Source organism: Dissoconium aciculare, assembly GCF_010015565.1.
Source record: "Dissoconium aciculare CBS 342.82 unplaced genomic scaffold K489scaffold_3, whole genome shotgun sequence".
In the NCBI taxonomy this organism is placed as follows: Eukaryota; Fungi; Ascomycota; class Dothideomycetes; order Mycosphaerellales; family Dissoconiaceae; genus Dissoconium; species Dissoconium aciculare.
The window spans coordinates 1,728,685-1,743,844 of record NW_022984953.1 but is presented as its reverse complement, the minus strand read 5'-3'; the positions used below and the strand labels follow the sequence as shown (position 1 = coordinate 1,743,844).

The window sequence follows — 15,160 nt, the reverse complement described above, 5'->3', positions numbered from 1 at the left end:
TCTTCCTCAACCATCCTATACATCAGCCCGGATAAATGGGTCAATGCTGAGGTGAATTGCGTCTCTTACAGTTGCGGTTGTCCCCACTTTTCGCGGTTGCTGACAACATCGAGCTTATGACCCTGAGTATTCGCACGGAAGTGATGAGGCAGACGTCCAGTTCTTATTAAAAAAGGATGGGCCCCCATTCATCATTCATCGTCATTCTTACATGGTGTCCACGCGTGCCATGTGCCCGGCCGACTCTTGGTGGCATGGCCGAGTCTACTTTTGTCAAATCGAATTTCGTTGGGCCCAGAGACATACAAGTATTGATCTGCTCGTCGGAACTGAACTAAGGTTAGTAGTGCTGCTGGTGTCCGATGACCCTTTCTTTACAGGGCTTGCGATCTGCAAATGTGCTGTGGATCGAGATGACAGCGTCTTGGCTAGAGAGCCAGCGGGGACGCAGACGTTCCCTCCTACTCTTTCACTTTCGATGGCGTGGACTTCTTTCAATGTCGGGACTGTATGTCGTACGTGTGCTTCGAGCGCGTCTTGTCTTCACTGTAGACATCAAGGCTTCCATGCCACGTGCGAAGCCGGATCAGCTAACCATCATACAATGGAAACAGGCGATGTCCTGGGTCTGATGATATAGTATTTGCATCTTGATCACAACGTTTCATCGGACTGCTCCACGCAGCCTCAATGATATGTCGTCTCATTGAATGCTAAAACAGGCGCCCGGCGTGGGAAAAGTGAAATCTCTCCCCTAGAAAGGCACGCGACCGGATTCGCTAACCGTGGCTTTGTTCATCTTTCTCTCCTACGATGTATATCGTCGATGCAGATTTTTCCCTCCCATAGCCTCACAAAAATACTGTTGCCGCGAATATGGGGTCGACCTATTGTGCTACTGTGCAAGCAGGGCATCAACGAAGCAATGGTCGTCCGCTGGAAAGGTTTCGATCGTTACCTGCCCTGTCGATCTGGCCGAGCAAAACTACAGCAGAGCTTTGCTTTATCCCCGCCCGATCCCGCCTGCGTGCCAGATCATCGTGACGTTCGAACTTTTGTCGCCTTCGTCTGCGTGGATCGAGCATTCAAGTGTCCTGTGCGACTTGAACTTCACTGCCCCTCGCCCTCACTCACTGAATGTCCTCTGCCGGACGCCCATTGTTGGCTCCGACCGGGTCAACGGGCGAGCAGTCCAGAGATAGGGCAAGCGATAGCCCTTCAGGACCTAGCCGACCGGCCGGACCAAGTCGTGCCAGACGGACGTTGATAGAGAGCGCATGCCAGGCATGCCGGCGACGTAAATCCAAGGTGCACAAGATTGGCTCGACCAATATGACTGCAGTTGTCAGGGACTGATGAATTAATTCTTCTAGTGCAACGGAAAAAGGTCAGCCTGCAAGGTCGAAGCTCGTGGTAAGACACGACGACTGACATATTAACAAGGCCAATTTGCACAAAGTGCGAGTCGCTGGGAAGTGAATGTGTCTATGAAGCAGAAGAGGGAGAGAGCCGCTGGGCGGCACTCAGGCGTCGAAGTCAGCAGCTTGAAGAAGAGCGCGATCGTATCGGCGAATCAATGGAGTGGATGCGCGACTGTCCCGAACCAGAAGCTTTGATCGTCCTTGACCGAATCAGAGCAACGCGATTCGACAGGAGCACGGCGCCGGACACCTTTATCAACATCGTGCAGACGTTCCGTAACGAGCGCCACGCTACGTCGACACATATGCAGCAGGCCCCTTATGCTCAGAACGATCAGAGACTACCACCCATCACTGCTCTCCTGGGAGGCAGCATCCGAGGAGAGGGGCCGAGGATGGTGGTAACACAGCGGGTCTCGAATGATTCAGACGACACAGGGATATCCATGGCGGATGCGCCAGGGCCGTCGACAGACCGTAACCGGATACGACTCGGCACGCTAGAGCCAAGCTTACGGCAGGCATCGTATGCAACACCCACGATGCCACACTTGAGCTCCGAGGAGAGTAGCACAGGTTCAAGCCTTGGGACATTGGGAAGCGCCGTGGTGAAGCATGAATATGGCAGTAGCGGCGCACTCAACCACTCAATGAGTGGCATCGGTGGACAGATGAGTATGCCTGCACAATTTGACTCGGAGGAAAGCTTGCGCAGGAGGGGATCATATCCTCCACCACGGCCGGGAGGATACTGAGCAGCTGGATGTTCTCCGAGTGATTGGAGTGTCTCTCGTCACAGAGGATGACCACATGGATATGGATAGGAGCTCTCTGTAGCTGGACTTTCAGGTGGATGAACGCGTGGCCTCCTGGTCGACTTGATCGCAGTGCGTTCCAGGGAGCAGTCGCCTCCGGCTGTTCGGCGGAAAGAGGTAGTTCGCCATGATGGGCATAATGAAATCAATTTTAATCTTCAGAGCATCAAAAAAAAGCTGGGAGTGCAGAACAATTGGTCGAGCATTTCTATATGGGTGAGTGATCATTAACTATCGGTGCTATCAGTGCTTCAATGCGCGTGCATTATTTCAAACCGCAAACGTCACAGGGTCCAGACGCTTCACGATCGAAACCTGGAATTGCGATGGCGTATATTTGCATAGATTCCAAGAAGAATTCGATCCCGTGCCGAACAGCTCTGGGGATCTCTCCAAAGGTTTTGATCACCAACTCCAATGGCGATGCTCACGATCTGCGGCACTGTGTCCGAGTCGACACGAATGTGATATCTGTTCAATGCGCCACGCTCATGCTGACTGACGCATTTGCCCCGTCGTGGACCATGGATGTCCAAGAGGGTGTTCGCTTCTCGTTGTTCCGGCTACTTGTTATTATAGTTCGAATATGTGCCGCATCGTCCCACATCATACACGTGATGATTATATAAAGTTATATGCTCCCCGAGTGTATTCCAAATAGCCGGAGGGCATGTCCAAAGCCAGTAGTCACAAGAAAACATGGTAACACGAGCCATGCCGTCGCTTGAGCGGCGATAACGAGACTCTCCCAGTTCTACGAAGCATCATAAGATGTCAGCAAACAGCACGAGGAGGCGAGGAGAAAGATGAGAGTGTCCCAATCTGATACAACTACAAACAAGTCACCTTGCGCATTTCTAAAATATTTTACATACTTTGTCCAGCGCGAAAATTGCTTTTAGCAGTCCCAGAAGATGTTGCGACAAGACACAAGAAAAATCATCCTCTCTTCCTCACACTTCAAAGTCTACTTGTTCTCAGGTCGCAGGCTGCGGACGGCCTTGCCGGCACGCCAGATTTCCAGGTTGCGGATCTCCTCCATCTCCTTCTCGAATGCCTGGCGGTAGTCAGGGCGACCAGCGTACTCCATGGTGCGCTGAGTCTCCTTGCCAGTCTTGACGCTGTCGTAGAGATCCTCAAAGACAGGCTTGAGGGTGTCCTTGAAGCGCTTGCTCCAGTCAATAGCACCACGACGGGCGGTGGTCGAGCAGGCGGCGTACATGTAGTCCATGCCGTTCTGACCGATCAATGGGTAGAGCGACTGGGTAGCCTCCTCGACGGTCTCGTTGAAAGCCTCCGAGGGGGAGTGGCCTCGCTCACGGAGAACCTCGTACTGAGCGAGGAACATGCCGTGAATGCCGCCCATGAGGCATCCACGTTCACCGTAAAGGTCACTGTACACCTCCTTCTCGAAGGTGGTCTTGTAGAGGTAGCCAGAACCAACGGCGACACCAAGGGCAATGGCCTTCTCCTCGGCCTTGCCGGTGACGTCCTGGAAGACGGCCACACTGCTGTTGATACCGCGGCCCTCACGGAAGAGAGTGCGCACAGTGCGACCAGAGCCCTTGGGCGCGACGAGGATCACGTCAATGTCAGTGGGAACCTCGACCTTGGTCTGGTCCTTGAAGACAGGGGAGAAACCGTGCGAAAAGTAAAGAGTCTAGTAAATGTCAGCAACTTGCATGCGAAAACTGTGCCGAAAGCACCGACCTTGCCCTTGGTGAGGAGCGGCTTGATGTGAGGCCATGTCTCGCTCTGTGCAGCATCACTGAGCAGGTTCATGACGATTGTACCCTTGTTGATGGCCTCGTCGATGTCGAAAAGGTTCTTGCCAGGGACCCATCCATCCTGTTGTGCCTCCTTCCAGCTCGCACCGTCTTTGCGCACACCAACAATGACGTTCAGGCCGTTGTCGCGAAGGTTCAGGCCTTGACCGTGGCCTTGAGAACCGTAGCCGATGAGGGCAAGTGTGTCATCCTTGAAGTATTCCTGAAGCTACGTCAGCACATGTTGCAGATATTGTAGGTACCAACGCGATTTTTCGATGATTCAAACGTACAAGAAGCTTCTCGCGAGGCCAGTCGGCACGCTCTGAGAGGAAAAGAAGAGTCAGCGTCGATCGTTTCTCCATTCAAGGTATTGCTGCTCACCGAAAACGACCTCCTTGTCGCCAGCGAAGTCGACGGTCTTCTTGCCGCGGGTCTGCTGCACAAAGGCAGAGGCTGCGATCTTCTGAGCAGGCACGAGACTCGGACGGCTAGCGTTGGCCGCGGTGATGAAGGTTCGCTGGGAAACCTGAGGAGTCTTAATCTGCCTCAATGAGGCGCGCAGAGCGCGTGTCGCGTTCTTTGAAGCCATGTTTGGATATGTGATGAAAGGATGAAGAGAGGCAGGAGGAGAAGGAAAATGATCTAAATGGCTATGAACAATGCCACAGAATTTTTGACTCAGGCCCAGCTGGCTGGAGCTTCACATTTTGCGGAGTGAGTGTTCGGCTTACTCGGCGCACAGTCTGGATTTCCCTGGACTCAATGGCTGTACCTTCGTGCCTGGTCATGACTTTCTCCTTTTGCGATTTCAGCATCACGCCGAGTATTATCATCGGGTCTGGCTGTGACTGTGCAATTGTTTTCCATCGAGAGCACATGATCCCAATTCACCATGGCCAGGTTAGACGATTGGCAGTTGCTAGCATCACGTCGTTAATGAATTCCGCCTGCGCCTCATCACTAATGACATTGCACAGCATTTCCTTTTCACGCACAGTTGTTCGTCAGATGGAATTGCTCAAACGAATGAGTGTTTAGATACGAGAGAGCAATGTACCTTGGGAAAGGGTGCACCGTTCACATTATGGTGCGGCCAGAGCTGGAATGGCGCCAATGCTCCCCAGACTGGTTCCTCCAATGTTTCAGGGAACGCCGAGGTCGGGGGAGGCGAAAGACACAGACCGCAACGGTGTATCGCACTCTGTAGGTACTGTACATGCCGCATTTGGCCATGTCAGGCTAGACATCTGCACGCGAATGTCTCTAGTCATCAGTCACACGGTCTCAGTTGTTGGTTTTCTTGTGCTGCGTATGTGTAAGCGGTGAGCTCTTCTCATCGGTGCCTTCAATGGTCTCTTTCGTCACGCCACAAGATTTGGTCTCGGGAACGTCGCTGCTGACCTCTGCTGTGTCTGTGTTTCGTAAGCGGAGCCGCCGCGTCCCTTGAAAAGTGCAGGCTACTGGAAGCTTACAACTTGTCACAACACGTGGATATACTGCGCCTGCCATTCGCAACGACTTCCTGTAATGTTCATCGCCCTACCAAATCTACTGCTTTCCGCTGTATACAGTCTGTCATGGAGTCATTGCTCTGAATGCGAACCTTCTACGCGATAACACCTGCAAATGCCAGGACTCTCCGTACCCTAAGAGTTTGGGCACGAAGGTCTAGATGAATGCAGACATGACCTCACCACTCAGCGCCAATGGCCTGGACCCTGAGAGAGCTTCTTTGCAAGCGCGATTCACAAATGTTCGCTGCGTCGTACTCGACACTGTCCATCAATAAATCCACCATTCTTCAGCAAATCCATTGAATCGAGAGAAAATGGCAGCCTTACGATCTGTATTCCGATCATGCCGTATTGGCAATGTCGCCAGCGTGCGGACCTTCAGCAATGCACAGGCACGCTTCATCGACATCAACCAGCGTGGAAACGACACTGCCGAGGAGTATCGCAAGCTCATGAAAGAGAAGCCCTTGAACCCACACATGACCAACACCACCTCTACCATCGCCAATGAGATGCCTAGCATCGGTAAAGACAAGGCGCCGCCAGAGCTTCTCAGCAGCGTGGACCCGAACTTTGTGCCCAAGGACTCTGTGCCCAGCAACACTGAAAAGATGACCGGCGGGACGCAGCAGGGAGAGCCAGAGTCGGGCGTGAATGCAGAGCTAGGTGTAGGTGAAATCGAGGGTGGCACATTCAGAGTTGAGCCTTTGCGCCGAACCGGCGAAGATGCCAACACGATGCGTGCCCGGCTCGTGTGTAAGCTAATCGCATGTGTATCTGCCACTTACTGACGCTAACCGTTCGAACATAGACCAATCCCGCAAAAGAGGCACTCTAGAGTCTGATCTACTTCTGTCAACCTTCGCGAACGAGAACCTGGGCACCATGACACTACAGCAACTGCAGCAGTACGATATGTTCTTGGACGAGAATGATTGGGACATCTACTACTGGGCAACGCAAGAGGCTCCGCAAACATCGATGGCTTACGCGGAAGGTGCCGGTCCTGGAATGGCTACTCCGGACGTGCAGGGTAAGGACCTCGCCCCTGACGGCGGACCCAAGTCGCAGACCGACGGCTGGCGTGTGGGCAAACCCCGTAGTGGTGAATGGGCACAAACCGTGGGAACCTTCAAGCCTGCCTATCGACCAGTGCCCGCACGCTGGAAGAACAGTGAGATTCTTTCCATGCTGAGGAAGCACGTGATTGATCGCAGCGCGGGTGAAGTTCACATCGCAGGACAACAGGTCGATGGTTCAACGGATCGTCGCGGTGGCGGCCTGGGATTCATGCCAGAGCTCAAGAACTTTGACCGATGAGCTTTGACTATGTTGACTTGCTTCAATTCAGCGAATGTATATATAGGTAGTATGCAGACGAGCATTGTGAACATGAGTCTTTCCGAAAGCTCTACTTTGATTCGCTTCCGTCCAAATCTGCATATATGCATCGCGAACGTCGACATTATGACACTCCAGATGAAGCGTATGTCAAAGGGTGGTAGGGATCTTTTCATCGCCGATCCACCGATACACTCGCGCATCACTCGGGACTGCTCCTTCCTTCAAAGGGAGGTCTCGCCAAACTCAGCTGGTAAGTACACACCTACGCAGGTGATTGCTTGATATCTTGATGCATCCCAAACTTAGCACGGCCTCGTGGCCTAATCAAATATATTAAACACGCTGTTGTGCACCATTGAGACCCGTCACAATCTCTCCTCGGAGCTCTCAAAAAGGAAATTCGCATTGTTATCAATCTTCCTAGCAGATCATCTTCACCTCCTGGTATGTCCTCGAACACGCAACGATTCGCGAAAGCGTCTGGCTCTCGGCGAGTCATTGAGCATAGCGACGATCTGAGTACGATGGCCAGCTCCCCTCGACCTGAAACCAGGCCCGACCGCACATTTAGTGGCCGATCTGCATCCGTTGGACAGATGTCTGTTGTCACCAACAAACAATTACTCGCACGAAAGGATTCCCCTTCAGTGGAGGCAGCGCCATCAGATAAGCTTCTGCGCAAACCAGAGACCCCAAGCCGCATCGTGACACTGTACGTCGGCAAGAGCAATAAGGCATTCGACTTTGCATCTACCCAGCTTGCTGCCATCAGCCCATACTTCCGCAAGAGCTTGGCTGAACAACAGGGGCATGACGGCATGCTCAGAAGTCCCGAGTCGGAGACTTTCCCAGACCTTGATGAACTTGCCATGGCTCTGTTCTCGCAATGGCTTGCCAATGGCCCCAAGCTTGCTGGTCCAGACGACTTTCACTCCTTGCATCATTACCTCGGTCTTTATGTCCTTGCCCGGAAGTTTGAGATTGAGGTCCTTCAGAATGATGGTCAGCCACTCTCGTGTATTCTTTTTACAAAGTCAGAATACTCACATAGCCTTTAGTCATGGATATGGTACGGCACTACTACGCCGCTGAAGATATGACGGCGCCAGCTTTTCGGATCGACTACATTTATGCCTACACTCACGACTTCAACGTCATGCGCACCTTCCTGGTGTCTACGGCAGCATACCGGGCGCTGTGCGAAGCATCGAAGGAGGTTCCAGTGCCACTCTCGGACTCGATACGCGAGCTCTTGATCAAGAACAATAATGTCGCTCTAGACTTCGTTGACGCTCTACTCTCTCTGCAGAAAGATAATCTGCGAGATCCACGCACTGGACCGAGGTGTCTCTAGCATGTACATCATCAATCGCAGAAATGTCCAGTCGAGTTACCAGAGGCTTGGCAGAGCGATGGCGCCGGCGCTGATTCCGAGGACGACACGGTTAGCTCTGCAGTCGCATCGTCAGTGATCACTGTTGCAGTTTTCACTGATCTAGGGCGCATAGAAGCCGAAACCTGTACTTCCAGGACGTCCGTTTCTCAATTCGGCGAATGGTGTAGCTGTTATACCACAAACGGCGGACAAGCTGATCAGCGAAGTCACTAGACCAGCTGAGCATCCCAGACTACCATCAATTTCCTCTTCTCAGTCTCCACGACCAATTTCCCACGTTGCAACATCTTTTGATTCTGAAGATGGTGGCCAATCACAGGCGAGTGCAAGATCGTTGAGAACACATCTCAAAGAAGACAAGATTGAAGAAGCGCTGAGGAAGAGCGACAGTGGTTGTTTTAGGCATTTGTGGAAGGCTGCAATTCGGAAATGGCAAAACGAGCGATACCGAGTCCCTTCGCAAATCTTCACCTCTCACCTAAATGCACACAAGGATCCAACTCCGGACCCACTTGCCGAGTGAAGGACGGGTTTGGTCGTCGGCGTTTGGCATTCCTCAAATCATCAATTGGAAATATGATATACACCTGAGTGGCCCTAAATTCCGGGGCACCTACGTCTTTCTAGCCCATCCATCGCACCTTTTTACTTTCCCACGCCCATAGTCTCCTCAAATCAAATGCTTGCTCCTGAAGTACGCCCGTAGGTAAACGATCTGCCAGACGCCCAGTGCGACCAACATCCCCATCGTTCCAATGCCGAAATACATGACTCGTGTGTTCGTGCTCTCGTTTGTATCGCGGAGCATCATCTCGCGCTCCTTGAGGTAGTTCATCTCATCCACAATCTCCTTCGCCACCTCGGAGATGCGCTTGAGGCTGGCCTCGATCGGCTTCAACTTCTCGTCCGCCTGAATGGAAGTCCAGTCCTTGGCGTCGGCTCCGACGTCCACATCGAGCTCTACTGTTCGATACGGGGCTCCGACATTGGTGTGGCCTGTGATGATGTTCTCGAAACAAATGTCGAAAGGGCTGTCGGCATGTGATGTGAATGCGTAGCGGTTCTCGCCGACGACGTCCCGGGGACGGTGGTAGTCGTTATTGATAGCGTCCTTGATCTGTGAACAGAAAGTCAGAATCAATGACTGTTGCGTGCATTCCTATCTTCTCCTATGCTGGTTTGAACTTACGTGCATGTTCAATGTCTGTCCATCTCCCCGGCTGCCACTAACAGTCGCAGTCACGACGACCAATTGACCATTTCCAGCGAAATTCCGAATGCAGCGTTCCTTGCTCGCGGACTCGTGGCCCGGGTGGGCTTGGATGTCGAATTTCAGCGCTGAGATCAAGGGGAGCGCGAAGGCTAAGAGCAGCCTCAACGCCAGCATTAGAGTGCCTGCCATGGTTGGGTTTCGTCCTCAATGGCCGTGAATGGTCTTCCAATTCCGATCTTGCTACTCTCTCTCACATCGATCTGGACACCTGCGCTCGCGTGTGGAATTCTTGTTGCAACGTCTCAGGGTTCGGATTCAGGTGGGCATTGAGGCAGCTTTGCCGACAGTCACGTGCACCCTGCTGTCGGGTTCCTGCATGTTGGATCCGGGCAGAATTCCGCAGAGATCTCGCAGGCCCAGGTGCAACATACGGGGACATTGAGTGTCGAAATAGGCACGGAGCTCTTCTTCTGCTGCAAGGCATCTCTATCATTGCGATACAAATGCGGCAGACCAGCTGACCATCGTGAATCATTCCTGTTCAGTCGCCCATGCGTTGTGTTCAGCTCCATCACACGATGCAGGTAATTGTGCCTACTGCATGGTCATTGCTAGCGCTGGGATAGGTCTCCTGCAGCCACTGCTTGTCATCACAATAATCTACCCAGCAGGCGTTTTCCACAGTTCGCTTGCATCCAGCCTCAGATGCTGCGAGCGGGGCGAAGGATGTGCTTAAACATTGGAGGAGGTTTCAATGCGAAATCACAACTCGGGCCGTCTTCACAGATGAGATTTCTGCCGAGGCCATACAGGATGCTACCAAACCAGCAGATTTCGTCGAGTGCAGTGAGGAAACTTTTCATATATTGTACGCTTCGAAATAAAATTCTATCTTGTCTCCAACCCAAAAATAACGTGCTGAGAGCCGAAGTCCCAAGCTCGATCGCAAAGTGAACACCTTTCATGCCGTGCCTTCATATTTGACGGTAGAAAATTTTGACCCAAATAAACAAAACGGGTATAGCTATTGTTCATATGTCGTAAGCCTCAGCTCGACCGGTGGAAGGAATGAACTATTGGTAGAACCAATACTGTGCAGCGTAAGGAATGAAGGCCTGTGTGCCAGCAGTATCGCAAGTCTTTGGTGCCACGCCGCCAGCCGTCTCTACTCTGTAGACGGATGAGAGGCCATGGCTCCGGCCACTGGCATTGTCAACAAGGTAGAGCCAGTCGATCGTGCCGAGTCCATTTCTGCCGGTGTATGAGCCAGCTGGGGCTTTGACGCCGCCGGCCCTCTTGGCAGAAAGGAAGTCGCCCGCTTCGAAGATGTTGAAGTTGGGGACCTGAGCGCCTGCGGGACGGTCGAAGAAGTGGAAGCCTGTTTGCCTGAGGGCATCGGGCTCTATTGAGGCGATGGCGAGAACGTGGCAGAGATCACAGTCTTGACCATCCTTGGGTTCACATGATGTCGCCTTGAGGCATGATTCGAACTTCTTGAGGATGGCTGGCGAGAGTGTGTCGAGGTTTGCCGGGGTCAGGTCGTCGGTGAAATCGTAGAGGTTGGCGATAGCACCGGATGAGGGTGCGGTCTGAACATATGCAGTGCCATTGCAAGTGTAGTTCTGGAAGCCCAGGCCTAGCTGAACATACTTGGGTTGTCCTGTTGGAGGCGGCAGGGCAGCTGAGCCGGTGTTTGATGCAGCCACAGAGGCCAATGGCAATGGAGGTGGAGGTGGAGCGGAATGTGAACCTGGACGACCCCAATCAAGGGAGACTGCTACGGCGACGGGAACCGCATCGGGCGCAGGGCGGGCGAAGACTGATGACGATAATAGTAAGACCGAGCAGCTGAGAGTGTTCAGCGAAAAGGACACCATGATTGGTCAATGTCGTGGATGAGTGTTGTGGATGAGGTTGCTATATATGGATGATCGGTGGTGATTCTGCTCGAGGAAGTTGGGAATGACGAAATGCTGAAGCGAGTGAAGATGATCAACATCAAAAGAAGGTGCCAGAGTGAGACAGATATAAGAATTGAACCACGATCTGTGACATGCTTTTACCCACGACCCAAGAGATGTAGCGCCGTAGATATTCGGCAATGTTTGAAGGGTGGTCTAGCGTGTGAAGGTGTGTAACAAATTTGGGACAGCGATCGACGAGCCAAAAATGGACGGCGGGCAGTGAGAGGGGACGCATTTAGCTCACATTGCGGAGAGGGAGCAGCCATGTGGGAACGGGAACATCGGGCACGGGCATACGCAGCGCTGCGCAGCGCAGGGCAACAGAAAAGTCGTCGCGTTCGTCCCGCACAGACACAACAGCGAACAATTCCTCCTTCCGCTCAGTTGTTGGAGATAAGGAAGACCGCCAACTGCCTCTCCTACGTCCCTCACTGTATCCACGGCCGACATGACTACAGGTTGATGTTTTGTCTTCGTCCCGTGGGTTTGCAACAGGGCGGAGGCGCAGTCTGCTCGTCCACCGGGTTGTCTTTCCAACAAGACCAACAACATCTATCTCGACCTCACTCGTTTCGCGTGTCATGGAAGGATGGAGTCGTGCACGTAAATGGGTGTGCTTTCCGCCTGCCTGCAATCTCCGGCAGGCATAACACAGGCATGCATCCTGCACCGAGAAGCGAACGCACAGCCATCATATTAGCTCACGATGTGTTACCACTGCCATGTACGAGCACGGCACCGAGGGCGAGTATTGTGTAGATTGGCTGTAATGCTCTGTAATGCGGTGAAAATGCTGCCGGGGCGTACGAGTTCATCATTTCAGCCGGGCGCTTCCAGGAAAAGTTGGAGCAGCAACCCTCCCGCTGTAACCGCCCGTGGCGCATCTTCCTCGCAGCTGTAGCTCCGTCCATCCCATCCCTGCAGGGATATTCTTTCGCGGCCCACGACCATAACCGAGCTGCCACGACTCTTCCGGCCAACATGTTCGTGACCTTTTCGGGAAATTGTGCACCATTTCAGGCATCTTCCTGGCGAATTGTCGCAAATTGGTACGTCCGGGTGGAGCAGAGGAGCACCTACCAATATGGTGGTAGACGCTGAGAAATTCCATGTGTCGGCATGGTCTGTCGCGTGTCTCCATGACACCATTGTAGACGAAATTCTATCTTCGCGATACATGGCTCGACAATGTCAAGGCCGACTAATCATGACCCATATTTACTCAAGCCCGTAGCGTGCTTCACCTCAATATCTCTCAATTCCTCGGCCTGACACATTTGAATATCGCGTGAGAAGCGAGCTCGGCTAAAGCGTGGTTCCAAACAAGCTCAACCGCAACACAGCCTTGCTCATCGTTCAGACGGTTCAACATGGCACCTGACTCGCAATCTCGTTACACCTACTGAGTACTTCAAGCCTCCATAATGAGGCACAGCTTACTTGGAAGTTGCAGCTTTGCGGCGCAGACGGAATTCTGCAAAACGGCTGACCTTGTCGACCACCGAACTGGAGACCAACAAACTTATAGTTCGTCCAAGCTTCTGTCAAACACACCTTATCGCGCGTGGCTTTGTTGGAAACTAGGCCGCACGTCAAAAGCCTTGGATTTGGTCTGTTGGAGAGAGTAGATCTACTTTTCTACTGCCCGGTTTGGGTAGCAAAAGGTCCCACGACAGAGGCAAAGTCAAAATGCGGCACAACGGAGACCCACAGCACCTGTTCAAAAAGGGCGGATTCCCAAATTATTGAGACCGCCACTTATATGGGAGTATAGCTCCCGTCTTGATGGGTTGAACATTGGCTGCGGTATTGTCTACTTACCAACTTCACCGGCTGTGCTGCATCCAGTACTTGCCTCGTCTTGTCTCGCTGCATGAAAATGCAGCTCAGGATACGCTGCGCATACCCAATAGATGTCAGGTCTCGTAGCGGTACAGGTGAAGAGCGACGATCGATCGAAGCGCCTGTCGTTCAATTTGTGCAAATTTAATTTTGGACCGTCTCCACTTGGCATCATAGGCAAGAAGTCGATGCACCATAGATGTTGGCCGCACTGCCAAGGGCGTTATCCAAACGATTCACAGATGACTGGCTTGAATTCCAACAATCAAGGTAATTTTTGATTAAACAGATAAACCACTTAATATTGTGTACATGTCGTTTCCCAGAGCAGTGGGTTCCGGCAGGAATTTGTATGCTGAGAGTTTGGAAAACCCATGCTAGGCCAGCCGACGCGGCCTGTCCAGTATCCCACCTTCCACGTTCGCCGCTCTGCTGCTTCCGGGGCCGTATTGGAGACATGCATGGAAGCAAATGAAAGTTCGTGCCTTAACGAGCCGGAATACTTTCCAGGAAGTGGGCAATGCTCTTGGCCGTGGCGTTGTGCACACGGAAGGTCGGGTGGAGGGCATCTTTCCAGAAGTATTCGTCGATCGCATAGTCGCATTCGTCGATTTTAGTATACCACTAAAAGAAACCTTGTCAGCGGAATGACTTTATCAAGATGCTTCCAATGAACGCTCACAGATTTCAATGTCGTCTTGTCTGTAGCAAACAGTCAGTACATCTTTTCATACAATATTCGGGATCATGCACGGGTCTCCATTGACTTACAGCCCGGACACCACTCATCGGTGTTTTGATAAGCACAGGTTTCGGCATGAGAACAAGGATTGGCGATGATCTCGCTGAAGAGTGCGTGCGTGTCAAAGACGAATGTAGAGACATCATTGTATCTCGCATAAAGCTGTTTCGCCATGTCGAGGACATTGTCGTTCCACACATTGATATCTGCACGCTCAGCCGCTTGTACGACAGGCCCCTCATGCATGGTGAGCGGCGATAGATCCGTTGGAGGAATTGTGAGGAAGAGAAAGTTGCGCGCTCCGTTCTCATACACCTTGTCCTGCAACGCTGTCAGTACCTATCTCCAGGTCGACGTCGGGCTTGTAATTTTAAGAGCTTACCACCAGCTGTGCGTAGAGTTGCAGGACCTTGTATTGGACGTCACTTTTGTTTGACCACGAAAACGTGTTGTGAACGTCATTGATGCCTTGCCAGAAGATGAAAAGGCTGTCTTCAGGTGCCCATGAGAAGTTCGCCGGAGGGGTCCAGCCACCAAACTTAGGAGCAAATACGTCGCTCACTTGGTTCTTCATAGACCTAACCGTAGGACTGTGTTGCGGGATGAGGTCCTGGTCCATGGTAGCGCCTCCAGCAGCAAGGTTGATTGTCCTTAGAAGAGACTGGTTGTAGAAGGTGGGCAAAAAGATAGCCCAGTTAGGACCATTTGCTGAGGTCCAGGCTGCATGGTCTGGAGGGTTTCCCAAGGGGTCCTCAGCCGTTGGGAGTGGTCCATCAGGATTGAAGGCAGTCTCAGAGTAACTGTCACCGAAGATGACCAGGTGCTTGAGTTTTTTGAAGCCAGGCCATCTACCTCCGTAGCCCAGAACTCTCGTCTGAACGAGAGTGTACTTTGTGTGCTTGATAGGCGAGCGGAAGAATGTACCACCTGCTAGAGAATAGAGGACCAATGCTGCGACAATGGCTGCGAGAAGTTTTACCCTACGCGGAGCTCGGAGCGCCTGCTCGTAGAGAGAAGGCTGAGCTTGTCGTTCAAACACCTTGCCTTGGGCACTGCTACTACCCTCCTCGAGTGCATTCAGCTTGGCGGTTTCTTCCATGATTGCCACTCAATTCGTCGTTAATGTCGTAGCGATAATAA

The 15,160-nt window shown here is 52.4% G+C and overlaps 8 protein-coding genes across 8 annotated transcripts; 4 read left to right on the top strand and 4 right to left on the bottom strand.

The window, feature by feature from the left end:
• The first annotated feature begins 889 nt into the window (after positions 1 to 889).
• Positions 890 to 2,333, top strand: K489DRAFT_157465 (uncharacterized protein). The gene is made up of 3 exons (XM_033599271.1): positions 890 to 1,308; positions 1,374 to 1,387; positions 1,444 to 2,333. The coding sequence occupies exons 1-3, from the start codon at positions 1,138 to 1,140 to the stop codon at positions 2,174 to 2,176; spliced, it is 918 nt and encodes a 305-aa protein (XP_033462475.1). The 5' UTR covers positions 890 to 1,137; the 3' UTR covers positions 2,177 to 2,333.
• On the top strand, positions 2,334 to 3,068 carry K489DRAFT_157466 (uncharacterized protein). The gene has a single exon (XM_033599272.1). It carries the CDS (start codon positions 2,491 to 2,493, stop codon positions 2,863 to 2,865), a length of 375 nt encoding a protein of 124 aa, XP_033462474.1. The 5' UTR covers positions 2,334 to 2,490; the 3' UTR covers positions 2,866 to 3,068.
• A 135-nt stretch (positions 3,069 to 3,203) lies between these two features.
• On the bottom strand, positions 3,204 to 4,594 carry K489DRAFT_408099 (ketol-acid reductoisomerase; the record flags this gene model as incomplete). The annotated part of the gene is made up of 4 exons (XM_033607433.1): positions 3,204 to 3,896; positions 3,947 to 4,225; positions 4,296 to 4,327; positions 4,387 to 4,594. 4 exons carry the CDS (start codon positions 4,592 to 4,594, stop codon positions 3,204 to 3,206), a joined length of 1,212 nt encoding a protein of 403 aa, XP_033462473.1.
• Positions 4,595 to 5,512: 918 nt separating this feature from the next.
• Positions 5,513 to 7,176, top strand: K489DRAFT_352944 (DUF339-domain-containing protein). The gene is made up of 2 exons (XM_033602479.1): positions 5,513 to 6,275; positions 6,331 to 7,176. Exons 1-2 carry the CDS (start codon positions 5,834 to 5,836, stop codon positions 6,837 to 6,839), a joined length of 951 nt encoding a protein of 316 aa, XP_033462472.1. The 5' UTR covers positions 5,513 to 5,833; the 3' UTR covers positions 6,840 to 7,176.
• Positions 7,177 to 7,396: 220 nt separating this feature from the next.
• Positions 7,397 to 8,312, top strand: K489DRAFT_377983 (uncharacterized protein). Its single transcript, XM_033604290.1, has 2 exons — positions 7,397 to 7,865; positions 7,922 to 8,312. The coding sequence occupies exons 1-2, from the start codon at positions 7,460 to 7,462 to the stop codon at positions 8,215 to 8,217; spliced, it is 702 nt and encodes a 233-aa protein (XP_033462471.1). The 5' UTR covers positions 7,397 to 7,459; the 3' UTR covers positions 8,218 to 8,312.
• Positions 8,313 to 8,929: 617 nt separating this feature from the next.
• Positions 8,930 to 9,646, bottom strand: K489DRAFT_315367 (uncharacterized protein; the record flags this gene model as incomplete). Its single annotated transcript, XM_033601085.1, has 2 exons — positions 8,930 to 9,376; positions 9,449 to 9,646. The coding sequence occupies 2 exons, from the start codon at positions 9,644 to 9,646 to the stop codon at positions 8,930 to 8,932; spliced, it is 645 nt and encodes a 214-aa protein (XP_033462470.1).
• A 668-nt stretch (positions 9,647 to 10,314) lies between these two features.
• On the bottom strand, positions 10,315 to 11,618 carry K489DRAFT_377981 (uncharacterized protein). Its single transcript, XM_033604289.1, has one exon. The coding sequence runs from the start codon at positions 11,347 to 11,349 to the stop codon at positions 10,546 to 10,548; it is 804 nt and encodes a 267-aa protein (XP_033462469.1). The 5' UTR covers positions 11,350 to 11,618; the 3' UTR covers positions 10,315 to 10,545.
• A 1,917-nt stretch (positions 11,619 to 13,535) lies between these two features.
• Positions 13,536 to 15,158, bottom strand: K489DRAFT_377980 (carbohydrate esterase family 16 protein). The gene is made up of 4 exons (XM_033604288.1): positions 14,403 to 15,158; positions 14,050 to 14,341; positions 13,961 to 13,980; positions 13,536 to 13,902 (listed from the first exon to the last, which is right to left on the bottom strand). The coding sequence occupies exons 1-4, from the start codon at positions 15,117 to 15,119 to the stop codon at positions 13,765 to 13,767; spliced, it is 1,167 nt and encodes a 388-aa protein (XP_033462468.1). The 5' UTR covers positions 15,120 to 15,158; the 3' UTR covers positions 13,536 to 13,764.
• Positions 15,159 to 15,160: the final 2 nt, after the last annotated feature.

Coding starts and splice junctions, on each gene's coding strand:
- K489DRAFT_157466 (XM_033599272.1), top strand. CDS start 2,491: ATGCGCGTGCATTATTTCAAACCGCAAACGTCACAGGGTCCAGACGCT.
- K489DRAFT_352944 (XM_033602479.1), top strand. CDS start 5,834: ATGGCAGCCTTACGATCTGTATTCCGATCATGCCGTATTGGCAATGTC. Junction 6,276..6,330: donor GATGCGTGCCCGGCTCGTGT/GTAAGCTAATCG, acceptor GTTCGAACATAG/ACCAATCCCGCAAAAGAGGC.
- K489DRAFT_377983 (XM_033604290.1), top strand. CDS start 7,460: ATGTCTGTTGTCACCAACAAACAATTACTCGCACGAAAGGATTCCCCT. Junction 7,866..7,921: donor TGAGGTCCTTCAGAATGATG/GTCAGCCACTCT, acceptor CATAGCCTTTAG/TCATGGATATGGTACGGCAC.
- K489DRAFT_157465 (XM_033599271.1), top strand. CDS start 1,138: ATGTCCTCTGCCGGACGCCCATTGTTGGCTCCGACCGGGTCAACGGGC.
- K489DRAFT_377981 (XM_033604289.1), bottom strand. CDS start 11,349: ATGGTGTCCTTTTCGCTGAACACTCTCAGCTGCTCGGTCTTACTATTA.
- K489DRAFT_377980 (XM_033604288.1), bottom strand. CDS start 15,119: ATGGAAGAAACCGCCAAGCTGAATGCACTCGAGGAGGGTAGTAGCAGT. Junction 14,342..14,402: donor AACTCTACGCACAGCTGGTG/GTAAGCTCTTAA, acceptor ACAGCGTTGCAG/GACAAGGTGTATGAGAACGG. Junction 13,903..13,960: donor ACAAGACGACATTGAAATCT/GTGAGCGTTCAT, acceptor GGTTTCTTTTAG/TGGTATACTAAAATCGACGA.